This window comes from Macaca fascicularis, chromosome 5 (assembly GCF_037993035.2).
Source record: "Macaca fascicularis isolate 582-1 chromosome 5, T2T-MFA8v1.1".
NCBI lineage: Eukaryota > Metazoa > Chordata > Mammalia > Primates > Cercopithecidae > Macaca > Macaca fascicularis.
Window position 1 is genome coordinate 19,675,207 of NC_088379.1, and position 21,939 is coordinate 19,697,145.

General features: G+C 36.9%; 1 protein-coding gene across 2 annotated transcripts in view; it reads left to right on the forward strand.

Annotated features, from left to right (window-relative positions):
- SLIT2 (slit guidance ligand 2) overlaps positions 1–21,939 on the forward strand; it is a 370,550-nt gene that overhangs the window by 283,459 nt on the left and 65,152 nt on the right. For both annotated transcript variants that reach the window (XM_005554557.4, XM_005554559.4), the window contains 8 exons: positions 5,671–5,814; positions 7,679–7,845; positions 8,719–8,851; positions 12,602–12,670; positions 15,073–15,144; positions 15,651–15,722; positions 17,743–17,814; positions 20,584–20,747. In XM_005554557.4, the coding sequence (XP_005554614.3) occupies positions 5,671–5,814; positions 7,679–7,845; positions 8,719–8,851; positions 12,602–12,670; positions 15,073–15,144; positions 15,651–15,722; positions 17,743–17,814; positions 20,584–20,747 (893 nt within the window). The remainder of the gene's footprint in view (positions 1–5,670; positions 5,815–7,678; positions 7,846–8,718; positions 8,852–12,601; positions 12,671–15,072; positions 15,145–15,650; positions 15,723–17,742; positions 17,815–20,583; positions 20,748–21,939) is intronic.

A 21,939-nucleotide genomic window follows, 5' to 3' on the forward strand; every position in this document is an offset into this window, starting at 1 on the left:
GTGGTCCCTTACCCCAATATCCCTGCCTTTGATGTGTGTTACACACACACACACACATTGTGAATGCAAACGGTCCCTTACCCCAATATCCCTGCCTTTGATGTGTGTCACACACACACACACACACGCGTAATGTGAATACAAGTGGTGCCTTACCCCAATATCCCTGCCTTTGATGTGTGTTACACACACACACACACACACACACACACACACGTATTGAGAATACAAATGGTCCCTTACCCCAATATTCCTGCCGTCAATGTGTTGATAGCAGATGATCAGGGGCATTCCTCATGGCTGCTGTCTCCTCTACAAAATAGATCATCCTTGCTCCAGTGCTTATATGGATCTGACCACCTTGTCCTGCCTCAAAATGGTCATTTTATTTCCTTGTTGTCAAACACCTCTCTATACTCTCCTTCCTCTTGGCCCGATTACTGTAAGCTTTAGAATCTCCTTGAATCTCTGCAGTAGAATAATTCTAACAGCTTATCTGGAGACTACTGTTTTGTTTTTGTTTTTTTGCCCCTGCAAGGTCAGTGTAAAAGAAAGACAGGCTGGTGATACATCTTTCACTATTTTTTCAAAGAAAACATGCTAAGAGTTATGTCTACTTGCTCAGGGGTAGGGGGTTTAGGGGAAAAATTATATATGTTTCCAAAGGGTTGTCCAAGAAATATGGGAATTAGATTGAGATATTTCAATCAAAAGTGCTTACAACAATTTTGTATTACTTGAATTTTTCACGCTGCATACACACACACATATACACACATATATATTGTGTCTATAAAGTATATAATTATGTTTGACAAAAGTGATAGCCTGAAAATTGGAAGAGAGACAAACCAAACTCTGAAAGCTTTAGAAGGCAGAAAGGAAAATATTCGTAACCAGGAAGCAGTCCTTGTTGACTGTAGTGGGGAGTCTGTCTCGCCCAAACCCACGACCCTGTCCCGCGCAGCCTATGAGAGCCATGTACGACCAGTGTGCTGATGGCTGAGTCCATTGTCTGCTCTTTGTCAGATACAGAGGGAGAAGGGCATTCCCACAGCCAGTGAGATGTGTCTATAGAATCCCAAATTCAAATCCCACCCCCAAAGCCCTCCCTGCACCTAAGAGCAGAAGTGCGTTCCTTGAGTTTTGCTGGGATAGCCTGAAACCTGACCACCCAGCAGGACCAGTCTGGGACCTGCTGACCCGTCCCAAGGGCTAACTTGGTGCCCTTTCAAAATGATAGGCAAACGTTCACTCAGCCTTGTGATGAAAGAGATACTGAGGACTGGGTGCAGTGGCTCATGCCTGTAATCCCAGCACTTTGGGAGGCCGAGGTGGGCAGATCACGAGGTCAGGAGTTCGAAACCAGCCTGGCCAATATGATGAGAGCCGGTCTTTACTAAAAATATGAAAATTAGCCAGGTGTGGTGGCGCATGCCTGTAGTCCCAGCTACTCGGGAGGCTGAGGCAGAAGAATCACTTGAACCCGGGAGGTGGAGGTTGCAGTGAGCCGAGATTATGCCACTGCACTCCAGCCTGGGTGACATAATGAGATTCTGTCTAAAAAAAAAAAAAAAGAGAGAGAGAGAGATACTGAGGAATGTGTAGGAAGAGGATAGAAAAGAGACCACAGGTGGCTGCATCTAACCTTTTCCGGAGTTGTCTCAGGTAAAATACAAATATTGCAACAAGCAGAAGGCTCCCTTTTCAAACAGCAGTTAAAGGACTGTTTCTTGATACTGGAACCTTCTCCTGGCAGAGAAGTACCTTGGAGTGGGAGGAAGGCAGTAGGCTCTAACTACACCTGTACACATCTGTTCAGGCTGCCATAATGAGCTTCCACAGACTGAGTAGCTTACACAACAGAAATTGATTTTCTCATCATTCTGGAGGCTAGAAGTTCAAGATGGAGGTGCTGACAGGGTGAGTTTCTGATGAGGCCTCACTTCTGGGCTTGTAGACGGTCACCTTCTCACTGTTTCTTCAAATGAGTTTTCTTCTGTCTGCTCATAGGAAGAGATAGTGAGCTGCCTGGTATCATCATTTTCTTCTTGTAAGGATGGCAGTCCATCAGTATGGGACCCCACTCTTATAATCTCACTCAGCCTTAATCACCTCCCTAAAGTCTCTCTTTCCAAATATAGTCATACATATGTTCTGATAAATGTGTCATTAGGCAATGTTGCCGTTGTGCGAACATCCTAGAGTGGACTTACACAAACCTAGATGGTATGGCCTACCACACACCTAGGCTATATGGCACAGCCTATTGCACCTGGGCTGCAAACCTGCTCAGCATGTTACTCTACTGAATACTGCAGGCAATTGTTACTAACACAATGGAAAGTATTTGTGTATCTAAACATACCTAAACAGAAAAGTACAGTAAAAAATATGGTGCAAAATATTTAAAATACTACACCTGTATAGGGCACTTAACAAGAATGGTGCTTGCAGAACTGGAAGTTTCTCTGGGTGAGTGAGTGAGTGGTGAGTGACCGTGAGGGCGTAGGACATTACTGTACACTAACATAGGCTTTATAAACACTGTACACGGCCTGGAGTGGTGGCTCACACCTGTAATCCCAGCACTTTGGGAGGCCGAGGTGGGTGGATTACCTGAGGTCAGGAGTTCAGAACCAGCCTGACCAACATGGTGAAACCCCATCTTTACTAAAAAATACAAAAATTAGCCGGGCATGGTGGCGGGCACCTGTAATCCCAGCTACTTGGGAGGCTGAGACAGAAGAATTGCTTGAACCCAGGAGGTGGAGGTTGCAGTGAGTAGAGATCGCACCACTGCACTCCAGCCTGGGTGTCAAGAGAAACTCTGTCACAAAACACTGTACAACTGTACACTTAGGCTTCACTAAATTTATTTTTTTAATGTATTTCTTCAGTAATAAAGTTAAATTACTGTAACTTTTTTACTTTATGAACTTTTTGATATTTTAACTTTTTTTACTCTTTTGTAATAACACTTAGCTGAAACACAAACATTGTTCAGCTGTACAAATTTTTAAATTCTTACATAAGAATTTTTTATTCTCTATTCTATTTTTTAAATTGATTCATTTACTTACTTTTGCATTTTTAAACTTTGTTAAACATTTTAAACTTTGTTAAAAACTAAGAAACACATACATTAGCCTAGGCCTGCCCAGGGTCAGGATTATCAATATATCAATATTACTGTCCTCTCCCTCCACACCTTGTCGCACTGGAAGGTCTTCAGGGGCAATAACATGCAAGGATAACATGTCATCTCCTAGGATAACAATGCCTTCTACAGAAGGACCTGCCTGAGGCTGTTTTATAGTTAACTTTTTGTTAATAAGTAGAAGTACACTCTAAAATCACAATTAATAGTATAGTATATACATAAACCAATAATATAGTTGCTTATTGTCATTATGGAGTATTATGTACTGTATGTAAGTGTTGTGCTATAATTTTATACAACTGGCAACACAGTAGGTTTATTTACACCAGTATCACCACGAACATATGAGTAATGTATTGGGCTATGGCATTTATGATGGTCATGACATCTCGAGGCAATAGGACATTTTCAGCTCCCTTGCAATCTTATTGGACAACTTTTGTATAGCTCTGCTTGACCAAAATATTGTAATGTGGTGCATGACTGTACAGTCACATTTGGGGCTTAGGGCTTCAAAATACAAATCTGAGGGGGATACAGTTCTATCTGTAACACCACCTCAAGGAACTTTTCAAAGTATTTCTTATTGTTTTGTTGTTCATTCACAGGACTCTCCCTGTGAAAAGTTATCTAAATTCCACTTTCTCCCTTCATTATATTTCTATGGATGTTTTTGAAGTGCTTACGTTTTAGCACCTGAGAGAGATATTAACTGACTCTCTCCTTAATCTGGTTATGTTCCAACAAGCATCATAGAGCAGTTTAGAACTAAACTCAGGGTAGTCAAAATCCTAGAATAGTTTTATCTGAACATACCTATTCTTGGTATCTTTTGTCTTGGAGCTATGAAGATTTTGAGAGCACATTTCCATTCCCCTAGGCTTCTTAACCCTAATAGGCCACTTATTAGTTCACATACATATTTCAGCCAATCATTGAATTCCTTGACATTACAGGTGAAATGTGTGCATATGTGTGCTTATGGATTTTTCTAGCAACAGAGTTCCAACTTTTCTCTTTTTTTAATTTTATTTTATTTTATTGAGATGGAGGCTCACTCTGTCACCCAGGCTTGAGTGCTGTGGTACGGTCTTGGCTCACCGCAAGCTCTGCCTCCTGGGTTCACACCATTCTCCTGCCTCAGCCTCCCGAGTAGCTGGGACTACAGGCACCCGCCACCACACCAGGCTAATTTTTTGGATTTTTAGTAGAGAGGAGGTTTCACTGTGTTAGCCAGGATGGCCTCAATCTCCTGACCTTGTGATCCGCCCACCTCAGCCTCCCAAAGTGCTGGGATTACAGGCAGGAGCCACCGCACCTGGCCCTCAAAATTTTCTTCAACTTCCCCCAGGGACATGTGACTCCAGCAAGATTAAGACCCAGTTCTCGTCATCATTTATGGCAAAGGAAAGCGCTGATAGGAATGCTTTTCTGTTGTGCATTTGTTTTCTAAAATAAAACGATGCCTTCATAAGGAGAGCATCATCTTTTCTTCTTATCTGTGACTTGGCAGAATGCAAACGTTTACATTTCTTATTCATTATGGGACAATCTAGAATTTTAAAGTGACACTTTGTTTCTTTATTTTTACCTCTCCCATTTACATTCTTCAATTTTTTTAGTAGCCAACTTATGTTTAGAAAAGTTAAGGAATAATTTAATTTTTCAGGAATTCTGAATATGATTTATGGCAACTATTCATATACTCATAACTATTTTCACATGGGACTTTGAGCTTTTTGTTCAGTTTTTAAGCCAGACAAATAAATAATTAGCAAATAATTGATAATCAAGCCAAAACTTTAGCAGTAACTAGGAAATGACAATAGTGTTAACCCTATTAATACAGTGACTTTAAAAAAAAAGTATTTTTTCATGGTAAACCTTTTTAAACTTTATTGTGGATATGGGATCTGTTACTGTTGCCTCTTTTTAAGTTCTCAACTTAAAACAATGAGCTAATTTTCATAAATAAAATTATTCGTGTAGTCTTTGTAGATATTCTATCCATTTTGGCTCCCCCAGCCCATGTTTGGCATTGACTCAGTATGTAAGTCCCTGAGATGCCCTCAGTTCTTCATCTGCAATGGCTATTGATTCTTTTCCACCTCCCTTCTGTTCAACCTCAAATGTAATACTACCCTGAATACACAAATCACAGGGCTCCAAGGACTCAGAGAGCTGTAGGTGAATTAGGACATTATGCAGTCATGCAAACATAATTGTAGCATCAAAGGAAAACATTCTGCCCTCATCGTGGGATTGTAAATCCATGCCTAGACTCACCGTGCCTTTTGTAACTGAGATTAATCATTGACAACTCAAAGCACTTTATTCTTGCAAGATATTCCCAGTATATATTCATAGCAATATCTAATAGCAAGAGAACATTTTTTAAAAGTAGTAATGAATGCTACATATTTGCAAGGATCATTTTGATCCTCAGATAGGCAAAATTGATTGCCTGACGCTTTGTCTCCATAACAATGTCCCTTTTTTCCCCTCAGGATGTTGAGAAGCAATCGAATAACCTGTGTGGGGAATGACAGTTTCATAGGACTCAGTTCTGTGCGTTTGCTTTCTTTGTATGATAATCAAATTACTACAGTTGCACCAGGGGCATTTGATACTCTCCATTCTTTATCTACTCTGTAAGTATGAAAAATAGCCTTTATGTATTACTTGAGCCATTTATTATATTTGTTAATGTATTTAATGTATTATTAAGCATTTCATTAAAATGTGATCAACGGTTTAGGACTTAAAAAAGTGCAAACTTGTTCATGTCAAATTTATTTAAATTTTTTAAAAAATATTACCTACTATCTTACATTAAATTTTAACAAAAAATTATAGTATTGTTCAGTGAATTATTTTTCCTAGTGATGTTATCAATGATGTAGCTTAATTCTAAATTTTAGAATTATTATAACTTGATAGTGCTGCATATAAAAGAAATGTTACAAATTTTTGCCAGTGTTCTCACACTGGAGTATTTTCAGTATAAGTATCATAAAAGGAGAATGGATAGGGTTATTGCCAACAAACTTGCTCGAAAGGATCAGCCAGGCACGGTGGCTCATGTCTGTAATTCCAGCATTTTGGGAGGCTGAGGCGGGCAGATTACTTGAGGTCAGGAGTTCGAGACCAGCCTGGCCAACATAGCGAATCCCTGTCTTTACTAAAAATACAAAAAAATTAGCTGGGCGTGGTGACACGTGCCTGTAGTCCCAGCTACTCGGGAGGTTGAGGCAGGAGAATTGCTTGAACCGGGGAGGCAGAGGTGGCATTGATCCAGGATCACGTCACTGCGCTCCAGCCTGTGTGACAGAGCGAGACTCCATCTCAAGGAAAGAAAAAAAACAGAATCATTCGAAATAACAGGAGATATATTAGGATGACCAGATCAAAAATAAAAGCTGTTTACTAGAGGGCATCTACTATGATATTAGCAAAATATTGAAGAAATAGGTTGAGCTGATCCAAGAGATTATTTTATGTAGACAGCTTAAAAATAAAGAGTATTTGTAGGCCTATAGACAGAATTCAAGAAATTTAAAATAAATAAATAAATAAAATGTAAAAGTAAAAAAAGCCACACACCTCCAAACAATGTATTTCAGGTCTCTCATATGTCAGTATCTAAAAAGCAGCATTTGAAATTATTAATTATCTAACTGATAAGATTTCCCAGTAATGGTGGCATGCAAATATACTAATCTAACTTATAAGGAGGGGAATTAAGATAGAGAAAAAAAGTTCATAGCTCAAGTCAGTGAAGAAATAATTTGAGAGAAGCATCCATCCGTCAGTAAAGTATTTCATCCTCTTTTTGCATAAAATGTGACATTTTACATCAAGTGACTAATTTGCGCATATTAAAGATGGCATGTTTATAAATAATGAGATTGTCAATAGGTTTATGCTGAAGTGGTGAGATGCCAAAAGTATTGAGATTTGTAGAAGCAAATTCATTTTTATAACTGGCATTTAATCAACTCAGCTGTCAGTTTAGATGGGAAACCTATTCTCTAGAGCAAATAAGAGATGGAAATCTTGAGATGACAAATTAATGAATTAGCTGTTGTCAGGTTAAACTCAATAATATAAGGTAATCAGCCTTCATCTTTATATTAAATTACTGCATTATCAGTGCGAAGTTTGACAGCAAGTCAGATTTCTGACAAGTTTAAATTATTTCTAAATGAAATATCTATCAGGATCCACTGTGTAAGCCCCAAATTCTGCCTTACCTTATTTTTTGCATGAAATCATGTGAAGAATTACCTTATGAAAAAGTGTTGTTACTGTTTAAGTTCCAAGCATAAATATTTTAGCAAAAAAAATGCATCTCATATACTGCATGTGATTCTGAGTATGAATGGGGGTCTGGGAATACAAAGAAGAAGGAATCGTTACTGGTGAAAAAAAGGTGGACGAGGGTAGCTGGGGTTTTGAGAATTAAGAAGATGAAACCCCAAACTAAACCATGCATTGTTTGCCTGTGGCTCTTAGAAACCTCTTGGCCAATCCTTTTAACTGTAACTGCTACCTGGCTTGGTTGGGAGAGTGGCTCAGGAAGAAGAGAATTGTCACGGGAAATCCTCGATGTCAAAAACCGTACTTCCTAAAAGAAATACCCATCCAGGATGTGGCCATTCAGGACTTCACTTGTGATGACGGTAAGAAATCCTTGTCAACTCTTTGGTTGTCAGGCATTCGCATGCCTGTTCGGATACAGCTTTGCACAAATCTGCAGCATAGTTCAGCTTGGCAAATAATGCTCGTGTATTTTTTGCTTTGTTGTTTGGGTTTTGTTTTAGTACCGGGACACTTACTTTCTCAGACTTGCCTTCCATATTTGAGTCTACTTGATGTGCATTTGTGAATGTTTTAGATTTTCTAGTTTCCAATTTGTGGTTGGTCTTATTTATATAGCTTCATTTTAACTTTTCTTTATTACCCTAGGCATGTTTTTTAGTACCTACATTTTCAAAGGAGAAAAGAAATTATCTTATAAAACAGAAGTTTAATAAACCTGACAAAAATACTAGTTGTCACTTTTCAATGCTCTTTCTATATCATCATGTTTGATTCTCATATAGCCCTATCAGGTACATAGAGCAGGTTCTATTATTGTTGCCAATGAACAGAGAGCTAATTTGAGCTTTATAAATGAGGGACCTAAACTTTTAAGTTAATATATTCTCTTTTATGTCTCTTCATATCTGTTTCCTTGCAGTTTCTCTGTAATTCACTTTACATTTACGTATTCTAATTAAAAATATAATTTGTACAAATAACTATTTCAATTGTATTGGTAATTGTAATTACAGTTTACAAATTGTAAACCCTTTTCCAGAATTCTTCCCCAGGTGGTCTGAAAACAGTGCTATATAGAGCTTATGGTATCAATTTTTAAATACTGAATGTCCCATATATAAATGATTATACAGCTTAAGACTCTTGTGTTTGTTAATTTAAAGGCATAAAATCCCTTCTAGCACCTTCAAGACCACAAATCTGGGTTTTCCTGTATTTCCTCTGCAATTTAGGAAATGATGACAATAGTTGCTCCCCACTTTCTCGCTGTCCTACTGAATGTACCTGCTTGGATACAGTTGTCCGATGTAGCAACAAGGGTTTGAAGGTCTTGCCGAAAGGTATTCCAAGAGATGTCACAGAGTTGTAAGTAGAGCCTGTCTTTCTTTTCTTTTCTTTTCTTTTTCCTTGATGATAAATGTTTCACACACCCAGAGGAATGGAGACCAAACAAAAATCTTTACAATCTTCTTTGCAAATCGTATTCTAAGGCCAGTTAATTATTATCCTGTAAAACAGTAAACAATGCAAAAGCTACTTTAGAGGCCCTTGGGAATTTTGTGTGTGTGTGTGTGTGTGTGTGTGTGTGTGTGTGTGTGTGTGTGTTTATGCTATAAGATTTCTCAGTGCCTTTATTATGCTAAGGTGTACTATGACTCTTCAAGAAACAATGGTAAAATATAAGGTATCTTTCACATTTATTTGTTCCTATACCCCTTTTCTCATGGAGCATCTTATAAGACTAATGGCCCATGGAATGCACTTTGGGAAATGCTTTGTATTTAATTTATTTACAGTCTAGGATATTCTGTACGGGAAACTTCTTTTTGTACCTCTGTGACCCCTAGGAGGAAGTTTTACCACGTGGGATAAATAATTATCTGGTATGTGGAAGAAACTAGCATAATCTCTTCCCTTAAGAAGAGATGCTGCTTTTGGTGGCTTGAATCAAAGTCCTTTAGATCCTAAAGGGTATGGGACCAATTATTCTTGACATTTTCATTACTGATATTTAACCACAAATTACATGGCCAATATATACACATCTCAACCTTCTGCACTGCCCACACTCCCTTTGGCTGCCTCATGCTACACTTGCAGAATGGAATTCATTAGAGAATATGCTGCCAGAATAATGATGCTTCCATGCCCCATTCATTCCATTCCTTTGTCTCTAAACCAATGTCATATTCTGGATTTGCTTGATCTGAATACAATTGAATCACTTTGCCTCTGTTTATTTTTTATGTATATGGAACCATGGATCAATAATGATTTAAACCCACATGTAATTTATGCGGATGTGTATCAGTTGTTTGTGCAGGTGCACACACGTATTCCAAATGAGCAGGTTTAACAAACTTTTCACAGTGTGCAACATAGGTAATGAGGTTCAAGAACATGTCATTTCAATTTTTAAGGATCTTATTTTCAAATCACGTGCAATTCCTTAAATCCTAAGTTTGATCCTGAATGGAACTCTTAGAGGAAAAAGGCACAATCTTAGCGCATGTGCACAGAACATGCCTCTCAGATTTGAACGGCTGTTAAGTGTTCAGGTCCTCTCTCACTACCAATCACATTGGTTAATCAACTGGAAGGACTGTTTTTTATGTATATGTGTGTAATTGAATATTTAATTCTTAATGGTTTTTTATTTCAGAAGATCACATAGGGATCTTCCGAAACCCTGATCTGTGGGAAGGCTAGATGCCTATGGAATCTTCTGTGTCCACAGGGCGGGGAACACACCGGGGTCTCTGTCATGGGGTAGAGGAATGGGGGAGGGATAGCATTAGGAGAAATACCTAATGTAAATGACAAGTTAGTGGGTGCAGCACACCAACATGCACATGGATACATATGCAGCAAACCTGCACATTGTGCACATTACTCTACAACTTAAAATATAATAAAATAAATAAAAATAAAAATAAATAAATAAAGCAGGGATAATTAAAAATAAAAAAAAATTTAAAAAAGAATATTCTGTGTCCAAAGCATTAATTTTAGGAGTACACCAATGAAGAACTTACACTCAGACCACCTTTGATGCTAAATCCTTTCTTCTACTGTTTTAACTGTACTATGTATTGGTCCCTCTACTCTATTCCCATTAAAAATCTTTAAACATTTCTTACTAAGTTCCATTCAACATCCTGCTTGGTTTATGCCCTGTGCTATCTACGTGCTACTTCAACTATTCAAAAAGTTGAATTTTCAATCTATTTTACTACAAATTATTAGAAGGTAGTCTTTTTTTCTAAAGAAAGTTTGTTATAGAGATGAGAAAAATATTAATTCATCTGTTGTGAATTCAAGTTTTTTATTATTATTATTATACTTTAAGTTCTAGGGTACATGTGCATAATGTGCAGGTTTGTTACATATGTATACTTGTGCCATGTTGGTGTGCTGCACCCATCAACTCGTCAGCACCCATCAACTCGTCATTTACATCAGGTATAACTCCCAGTGCAATCCCCCCCTCCCCCCTCCCCATGATAGGCCCCAGTGTGTGATGTTCACCTTCCCGAGTCCAAGTGATCTCATTGTTCAGTTCCTACCTATGAGTGAGAACATGCGATGTTTGGTTTTCTGTTCTTGCGATAGTTTGCTGAGAATTACCCCCTAGAGAGCTTATTCTTGTAACCTTACCGAGTCAGCAGAATCCTTCTCAGCAGTAACATATATGCATGTAGTAGAAGAATTTCATATGTGTATTACATTAAATAATTAAAGACTTTGGCAAAAATTAGTATTATTGGTGGACTAGTTTGAGCAAATGGTATCCATTATTTTTAATCAGTTCCATATAACTTCCCCCCTTAGATTATTTTACATATAAGCATTCATAGTGCACATTGTGAATCTTTTTGACCTTCCTCTGTTTTCCAGAATAAAGAGAGAGTGCTGAACTATATAGGGTGATGCTTCCCTCTAGTGGTATCAAGAAAAACTTAGGTAGAGGAAAGAAAAACATGGAGAGGGGTCTAAGAAGAAATATCAAGTCAGAAAATTTAGGTAGACATGATGAGTCATAACATAGACCCAATTATTTATCAAACATTAAATATATTTTCTGATAACTGGTGCCTTTTATATCATTGTTTTTATTTTGAAATATTAGGAATAAATTATTATCTTAGGCAACTTTTCAGCTACTTCTATATCCAGAAAAAATACCAATGTCAACCTGGAATCTTGAAATGCACCACAACATTGGGGTAGGAAGGGCCACATGTTCAATGTCCCAGAAGTGTTTGTGTGCACATCTATAGTCAGATGGCCCCAGTTTCTGAAAGACATTTGTACCCTTCACCATCTATGTTCTAGGAAAAACAGCCTTGGAAGGAGATGAAATTTATTTTCCTTATTGTGACATCATAGATATAACTTCAAGCATTCAATTATCTTTGTGTCCTGCCAGTTAGCCCAAAGCCTATTTTCTGATTATTCTTCTGATTCTAAAAAGAAGGGAAAGTTTACTTATATATGGTTATTTGATTGTTGCTGTTACATATATATATATTTATACATTTGATCAATTTATATTCCATAAAATCTCCTAATGTTATCATCATAGCAGATATGTGTTGGTTAAAACTATTTTTAAACTTAAACCTAGTATGTTCAAATCCCCAAATATGCCTTTAATGTGTCCATTGTTATTCACTAAGTGTATTGACACATATTAAGGCAGCGATGAGTGGTCTTGACCACAGCAGCAAGGTTTTGTTAGTAGTTAATGAATTTCGTGGTATTGTGTCCACATAAACACAAGCAAACTGAAGGCTGACTAAAAATTTGGTTAATTGAATGAACCTCCTTGCTTGCACACAGATGGCTAAATGCTTGGCTTGCCTTGTTAGATAAACCACAAAGGCTTGCCTTGTTAGATAAATCACAAAGAACCGGACTCATGGACAACTCTGCTTTTTTTTTTTTTTTTCCTTTACTTCTCTTAAATAATAATCTATGCTTGGAACACAACATCTTAAAACAAAAATTGCTAAGGGGTTCCTTGCCTCAGTTAAGAGTGAAGTACTGTTTACTTATTTTATGCAAGGCCACTATTAACTTTGCAAGAAGATAATATTGTTCCCTTGTTTTTAGGTATCTGGATGGAAACCAATTTACACTGGTTCCCAAGGAACTCTCCAACTACAAACATTTAACACTTATGTGAGTAACATATTGCACTTTTCTTTGACTTACTCTATTTCCAGAAAATGGGGATGGCAAGGGACGGAAGATTTAATGAACCTTTCAGATAATATAAATCATTCACAGTTAGTTGCTTCCCTCCTTGCTCATTGCGGTTCTGGACCACTGGCTACATCTTCATTGACTATCAATGAGGCGATGGAGTGTCATGGCAAGATGTCCTCCTGTATTCAAAAAAACACAAATACAATGAAGTCTAAGTAGTCAGAGAATTATGAAAATGTGTAAACCTGCATACTTTTATTGATAGTGAATATGGGTTATTTTATGACAAACTAACGAAGGAAAGATAGAAAACGATGCCTTTATTCTTGACTTTAAGCAAAAGATGGTAAGTGGTAATGACTTTCCCAAAAATGTAAATTTAGTTTATTACATTTGTTTCTTATACAAAGCATTATTAAATAAGTTATGGGTTTCTAGTATAAAAATTTATTTTATAAAATCCATACATATTCATGTAGTATTTAGGTAAACTTGACAAAGATACTAACATTTTGAGTATAAATTTCAAAATTTTGATTTTTTAGCTTAAAATAGCATCTCTTTTTCATTAACGTAAACAACTTTTGACCGCCCTTAAGTTGTGAATACAAAAAGATATTTAAATATACAAACATTTGATCTGGTTATATGCGCAATGCTTAAAAATTCATATAATCTTTTACATATAATACCATACTTTTAGAGTAGCCTTATTGGTAATTGAGAAAACTTTTCAGAACACAAAAAATCAGGAAAAAGATAGTAGATATTAATTTCGAAAGTACCATATCACTTGTTTAAGTCTATATGATTTTAGAGTAAATATTACTAGCTTAAGAAGCAGATTACTAGTATTCCTAGAATTAGGAGGTTTATTTCTAAGTGAATTCTAAAAACCTAAGTAGCAAAAGATGTTACATGCCCCAATGTAAACTAGGTACATTGAAGCTAGTTAAAATTGCTGCTGATCACATTCCTTGAAAGTATGGGTAAATCAAACACTCTAGAGAAAGTAAATAGGACTATTTAAATGACAAATGATTAAATAACGGGAAAAGATATCCTCTAAGATGTCTTGTTCTGCTTCTAGTTATTTATTTGATAGCAGCAAGAGCTGATTACATACATTTTGTTCTGTTAAATAAACCATTAAATTGCTGCAATTTCCAAAGGGTCACTTTAGCAGAATTGGCTCATTTGTGGGACAGCATGTGATTACTTTCAAGCCAGTTCGAAATGACAAATGAGGATTTGTGGATCCAAAAATGGTTTTACTAGTGACTCATTATACAACTCTAGGCAAGTTACTTCTGCTAATACAGATACTTTTATTTTTAAAATTTAGGAATACTTCTTCAGCAGCTAAAAATATGAGTATAAAGCTCCTCTCAGATTCTTAACATTTTCACAATTTCATGGGTCCATTTTACTGACATTTTGATATTTTAATAAAGGAATAGATTATCCTCAGCTTTTCTGAGTCTTCCATTTATTCATATATTTTACATTTTGCTTCAGAAAAAAATTAGTGAATACATGTAGTTATATATGGTGAATATATATTAGTATTATATATCGTATACATATATTTTAATGTATTTTTTACATATATAGTGTATGTGTATATATATGCACTATATATATAATGAGAATAAGATCAAGTTCATGGAATGTAAATTACGACCCATCGTACAAACTATCCATATAAATAGCCATTTAACATTGATAAAAATTCAACATCTCTCCCATTTACTTAACATTCATTAAACAAATATTTACTGAGGACCTACTATGTGACCATGACTCAGCCAGGAGCAGGAGCACCGACGTTTTTATTGATGGCATTTTGAATGTCATTAATCAGGGGTTCTTTCAGTGATCAAATTTGAGGCTGTGTGTCAGTGAACATATGTATCAATGAGGGTAAAGTATGTGTATCTGATAGGACTTTTGAGGATAAGGGTTTATTTCCCACCTGCAAAATGTGTCTATCGCAAGTCACCTCCAAGGAAGCTCTCTGTAAAATATCAAAAGCCTTGTGGAGATGGGGGCAGAGGGATAAGGGACAATAAACTGTACTCTGAAGCTGCTGCTCTGAAGTGAACCAACCCCTTGCATGCACACTACATTGGCTAAAGCAATGCATATATGTATATACATAAAATCACTCCTAATTTCAAAACGGTGAGGTGTAATCATGAATAACATTGCAGTCTACTACAGTGGGTTATTCACTGTTTCGTTGTTTTCAGATAACAGCTGAATGCTAACAATACTGCTGTGACTATGAATAAGAAGACCCTTCTCCTTCTAAGAATCACTAATATTTCCATTCCTGTGGTTAACAGTGTACTCCATTTCTTTTTCTCTTTTAGAGATTTAAGTAACAACAGAATAAGCACGCTTTCTAATCAGAGCTTCAGCAACATGACGCAGCTCCTCACCTTGTGAGTGTGAAAGTGTGGTACTGAGTATTCATTAATTCATTGGACAAAGGGCAATCTCTAGATGCTGGACACTGCTATTGAACAAGACAGTCTGTACCCTCAAGGAATGTTTCTATTGGGAGAAATAGACAAAACCACAATACATGAACAAATGTAGATGTTAGAAAAAGTATTGAGTTCTATAAAAAAAACAAAACAAAGAGTAATTTATGTTTGTGGGGGGCTTAGGGGAGATCCCTAAGATAGGGAAAATCCACCTTAGGGAAGGGATGGTTGAGGCACCAAAGTTGGGCAGGAGTAGGCAGAGGGAAGCATTCTAGGTTGTATTTAGGAAATAAGTATGTTGTGTTAGGGTGATAACACACAAAAAATAACAACATATTGTGTGTTAACACTGTCAGTTAATAAGCTGCTTTAATAAGCCTTTTCTTAACTGCTTTATTTTTAAAGTATTTGACCATTCTTGGATTTCCGAATAAAACAAATTGACATCTGTATGCTTTCAGAATTCTAAGTTACAACCGTCTGAGATGTATTCCTCCTCGCACCTTCGATGGATTAAAGTCTCTTCGATTACTGTAAGCATCTTAGGTTCAACAAAATACCTCTTTTCTCAGAGTTCTGAGTTTGGGATTGTCTTTTTAAGGATGTAACTGCTTTGTTGATTCTTGGTGCTTGAAGATACATGCATTAGGATTTATTATAAATGAGGAAATAGAAAAATCATGTCTTATTGTATCATTGTCTAACAGCTTTGCTTTGGACAATGTAACCTTATTTTTAGTAATACTGATTGTTGTTATAATCATTTATTTAATTATATGTAACATTAAGATATATGGTTTATATAGTTTCAATTAACTTTGAAAGAAACTTTCAAAATTAATTTGAGAAACTTTCAAAATTAATTTCTTTAGAAATTATAGTATATGAAAACATTTTACTATAAAAGTGTACTTTAAAATATGTGAAATAAAACATGATCCTTGATCCTACTCTTCTGCTTCTGAATGGACAGTTTGATGTGCTCTCTGGTCCTTTTTCAGATGCATTTTTTTCTGTTCTCATAGATGTATGCCCATGGCTATATAACTTTTAAAAGCCACAAATATTAATAGGATCTGTGTTTGTTCTACCATTGTCTATTTTTGTTTAACGTATGCTTCTGAATATTTCTAGTCTATCATCTATATGAATAAAAATACATATATAAGAATAGAATAGATATATATTTATACATATATGCCTGTAACTCAGCTGTTTAATTGATACAGACTATTCTATTGGTGGGAGGAACCAGAACTGATTCAGTCATCCTCATCTTTACTGTAATTTGGTTTAATTTCAAATTTTCATGAGTACTATACAGTACTCTAATGAACATCCTATACATTCATCTTGGTGCAAATATGCTGACATTTCAGCAAGAATGTAGGATGTGTGGGAAGGTACTGTCAAGTATATTGGAAGGATTCCAAAAGTAACTGTCATGTTATTCCCCAAACAAGACTCTGTCCATTTAGAAGTTTATTTTTCCACCAACTATTTAATAGAGTACCTTTTTCAAAACACTCTTAAAGACATTGAGTATTATTTATTCTTTTATTTTTGTCCATATGACAGATTGAAAGTTATTCTGCATTCCTGTCTTAATTTGCACTTCCAATTAGTAGAGCATTTGAGTATATTTTATTTGCTTACTGAGCACTGGTGCATTTTATTCTAGTGAGCTTGATCATATCATTTCCCCATTTTCTGTTAGGTACTTTATATTTTCCTTATTAATGTAGATACCTTTATGCATCTACTACTTGACTCTATGCTTGCAGGAGTTTTTTTTTTTAAATAAAAGAATTAACCCTTGTATAAGTTGCAAATATATATTATTATGTTTCTTATATGGAATATTTTATTGTTTGGATATATTTTATGTTGTCAAAAATTTCTCCCTCTTTTCCTTGATGGTTTCTGGATTTTATATTGAGCCTTTGAAAGCCTTCCTCACTCCACGTTTATAAAAGGGAGATCTTCTATATTTCCTTTTTTTTTTTTTTTTTTTTTTTTTTTGAGACGGAGTCTCGCTCTGTCTCCCAGGCTGGAGTGCAGTGGCCGGATCTCAGCTCACTGCAAGCTCCGCCTCCCGGGTTCACGCCATTCTCCTGCCTCAGCCTCCCGAGTAGCGGGGACTACAGGCGCCCGCCACCTCGCCCGGCTAGTTTTTTGTATTTTTAGTAGAGACGGGGTTTCACCGTGTTACCAAGGATGGTCTCGATCTCCTGACCTCGTGATCCGCCCGTCTCGGCCTCCCAAAGTGCTGGGATTACAGGCTTGAGCCACTGCGCCCGGCCTATATTTTCTTTTAATACATCTTTATTTTTACATTTAATTCTTAATTCTGGAATTTATTGTGTACACATAATGTGAGGTGGAAGCTGTTTGCTTTCTCAGATATCCAGTTGTACTGAAATGGTTTATTTTATAGACCATCTTTTCTGCACTGATTTAAAATGCTTATTATAAACTAAAGTCTCGGAATTTCTCTGGAGTCTATGAGTTCAGAAATGTAGGAAGTTTAATTTTTCTTTTTCTTTCTTTTAGTTCTCTACATGGAAATGACATTTCTGCTGTGCCTGAAGGTGCTTTCAATGATCTTTCTGCATTGTCACATCTGTGAGTACCTGGTTTATGGATATAGGTTTAGGGTCAAACCTTCCTCATGAGTGACCTGGAACATTCCTCTGCCAGTTCTTTTATTGTAACATCATAAGATGTAACCGGTTTCATCTTTAAAGAAAACGTGAAGATTTTCAAACTGGATATGATGCCCTCTATAAGATGGCTTTAATTTTCCCTTCTGGCTCTTATTTTCCATTAGTCAAATTATCTTTGCTTAGCTAAACGTGTCTCTTCTGCAATAATGGCTCTCCAACTTTACTAGCCTATGCTTTTTCTCTCATTATTTTCTGATTCTAGAATACCAGCTGCCTTTCAATTATCTATCCTAACCCTGCTTTTCTAAGTCACATCCCAAATATCACCTTCTCTGTGAAGCCTATCCTGATTTGCTCAAAGTAGCTTTATTTATTCAGCATCAACTATGGCACCACGCAAAAATAAATTCAACATGATTCAAGACTATAGTTTGGAAGTAAGACACAACCAAATGCTTAAATTGGGTGAAATGGCTTTTCTTTTGTGTTTTCTCTGATTGCAACCTGTTTGTATCTCCATAGTTTTTGGAAGTACAATACAACCATTTGAAAATATGTGATAAGTGGAGTCCAAAAAACTCATTTGGGTGAAATTCTGTGATTTTATTATTATTAGGTGTAATGTTAAGATCATGGCAAACCTAGAAGGAAGTTCAGTCGGCAGCCTTAGGATCCAAAGCCTCCTTGGCTGATGTTGAGTTGGATGCCTGGTGGCAACTATCTGCTTCAGCCTAAATATCAATGTCAGTTGTGCCCTGGTTCCCTAGAAGAGATTTCCTGCCATATCCTCTCCCGGTTTTGCACTTCTCTCGAAAATCCACAAACTCCAAGAAGATACGAGTTTACCAAATTGAGAAAGGAATAATCATTTTTGACTCCAAAAATATATGTATGATGGGAATTTTAAAACTTCCTGCCCAAAAGTCTATGCTTTTACATCTTCTTTGAATTGAATTGGAGATCCAGTAGTCAATCACATTATGTCTGCATTTGCCTTATAGAGTCTGTGCTATCAATTGACGTTTTGTACATCAGGCTATCAGACTGGTGCCTATCAATATTCCTTCCACTAAACTACTAGGTCCAGGAAGGCAGGGCCTTTCCATTTTCGTCTTTGAGCCAAGAACCTACCTCTAAGCCACTCCTTTACAAACTCCATGGCTGCCGCGTGCATGAGCTGCAATATGAAGAAAGCTACTAGCTCAGGCAGAGAATGCAGCCTGAATGAGGAGGCAGCCGTTCTGCTAGTGTTAGGGTCAGGCATCAGAAGCGGCTTCACAGGAAAGGTGCTGCTTGAGCTGAGCAGAACTTCCCTTACGTGTTACCAGCCTCCTCCCGCCACAGTGAGAGCAAGTGGAGTCTTTCTTGTCCTGTGCCCCGCTCTGCCTTGCATTTCATTTGTGCCTTGTCTTTTACCCCCTAGATCATAAAGAGCTCTGCCTTTTCACTTTTCCCACTTCCTCCCCTGTCATAGCAAGGACTTAAATGTTGGCAGAGATGAGATCAAATGACTAAAAAACATTTTGCTCATTTTCAGTTTGGAAGGGTTTGAATCTGACATACATATGCGCATAACATTCACTACATTCTGATTCTTAAATGGGGCATTAAAACTTCCACAATATCAAGTATTATGACTCTACACATATATTTGGGGGGCTACCTAAAAAATATAGCATAACTCTCCTGGCAGTAGACCTAGAGGTCTTATTAGTTAGAAGCTAATTGTAAATCAGAAGTAAGCCGTTTTTAAATGCCATTGTATGCACCTACTGCTTCAATCCAAGCTTTATAAGGTTAAGAGTCCAGGTCTCAGTTTCTTAACCTGTAAAGTGAATTATTAAGTAAATGGACCTTATAAAGTTACTATTTAGGATAAAACGAAGTAATTCTTATAAATGGCTTATCCCAGCTCCTGCATATAGTAATAGTGCAATAAATGTTAGCTATTACCTTAATTACTTTCCTGTCACTACTACTAATGAACAACCATAAAATGAACGACCTTGAAAAGGGACAGACACCACCCAGTGCAGGTCCAGCTCAGCTCTGGTGAGCTAGCTCTAGACATCTTCAGTATTTTATATTCTTTCTTTGTACTTACTTGTCTTTTGTCTGCATCATTGTTGCCAACCTTTCTTTCTACTTAACTCTAGCTATCCTACACAGCTTAGACTTTCTTAACCACTAGCCTCTCAGAAAAGTTAATCTGTTGGTTCGCCATCATCTTGTAAATACTTTTCCTACATCACTTCTAATGAAACTTCTTTGCATCTATGAGTATATCCTAATGTAATGCTAATCTCCTCTGCAGCAGGGTTCTCTGGAGGTAAGAAAAATGCGTTATTTATATTTGGGTCCTCAGAATCTTGCCTTGTGATTTAAGTTATCAGTAAATAATTGGTGAATGAAATGTTAATGCACTCAGGGCGTGCTTACACTCAATATAAACACGTCTCTGAAAATATTAGGAGACCTTCTAAAGCAAGATGAGTGTTAACACCAGTGACAACTCACTAAATCCCAGTGCACATCATTCAGGAAAATGGGGAATCCCCAGAGTCTCTATTTTTTGCTAAATTGTTATCCTCAGTAAATCTATGGGGATTTTCTGCTGAGCATCACTTTGAATTCTTTGCCCTTAGGAAATAACAATACTTCCATACTTGTGTGTGTGTGTGTGTGTGTGTGTGTGTGTGTGTGTGCTTTTGTGGTGTTGTTTTTCCAGAGCAATTGGAGCCAACCCTCTTTACTGTGATTGTAACATGCAGTGGTTATCCGACTGGGTGAAGTCGGAATATAAGGAGCCTGGAATTGCTCGTTGTGCTGGTCCTGGAGAAATGGCAGATAAACTTTTACTCACAACTCCCTCCAAAAAATTTACCTGTCAAGGTATGGTTTTTAATCATTTGTATTTCTTTTAAGAATTACTATATTAAGTAAAAAAGAAAAAAGACAACCAATTGTCACTCCAAATGTATGGTTGAAAAGCCCAATAAATGATTATTTCTTCAGCCCATGCTTGTCAAGACAGAGCAGTTACCCGAGGTGCCCAAGTAAAGAATTAGGCTTTTCAAATAAATCTCAAAAGTAGTCCATTGGAAATGACCAAGTTTTCTTGAAACTGTATCAAAAATGTAGAGTTCACAATTTCTGGAAATTCCTGTCATAGCCTCTAACAAGTCAAATGTTTTGCTTTTGTCCTGTCTGAACATGTGCCCTGCTCCTAGGGCTGCCAGGGCCCTGTGGCTTCCTCATTCCAGGTAAGGAGAAACAGGCCCTCCCGAGTGTTCAGCCCAAACCTTCTGACTCGCCTCATGTGCTGCAGCCTTCCTGTGTTGATGTTCTTCTTTCTTGCTTGTTTATATCCCTTTCTTTTCCTTTTGTTTGATGTATTCATGAATTCTAAATATTGTCAGAATAACAAATATTATTTTCTTTTTTTATTACAAGAATAATACGTGCCCCTAAATAGGGAAATACAAATAATAAGAAACAATTTATTTTCTGCAAGAAGAAATAAAATTAACCATTAATCAGTATACATAGAGATAACCACTACTAAAGTTGCTGTGTGAATATTTCCACTGATGGTAGTCAACTATATAGATTTAGGTTCCTTATAAATAGTAGGATAAAGTTTACTATTATACTTAGATTGTGGGATTTGGGGGGGCTTTTGTTTTGTTTGTTTGTTTTGTTTTTGTTTTCGTTTTTGTTTTTTGAGATGGAGTCTCCCTCTCTAGCCCAGGCTGGAGTGCAGTGGCACAATCTCAGCTCACTGCAACCTCCACCTCCCGGGTCCCAGTTCAAGCAATTCTCCTGCCTCAGCCTCCCAAGTAGCTGGGATTACAGGCAAGTGCCAACATACCCAGCTAATTTTTGTATTTTTAGTAGAGACGGGGTTTTGCCATGTTGGCCAGGCTGGTCTTGAACTCCTGACCTTGTGATCCGCCCCCCTCCCAAAGTCCTGGGATTACAGGTGTGAGCCACCACGCCCAGCCAGATTGTGTATATTTTAAGAGGGTCATTCATGATTATTAGATGGAGGAGAGAAATTCTTGAAAATGTTAAATGTCTAATC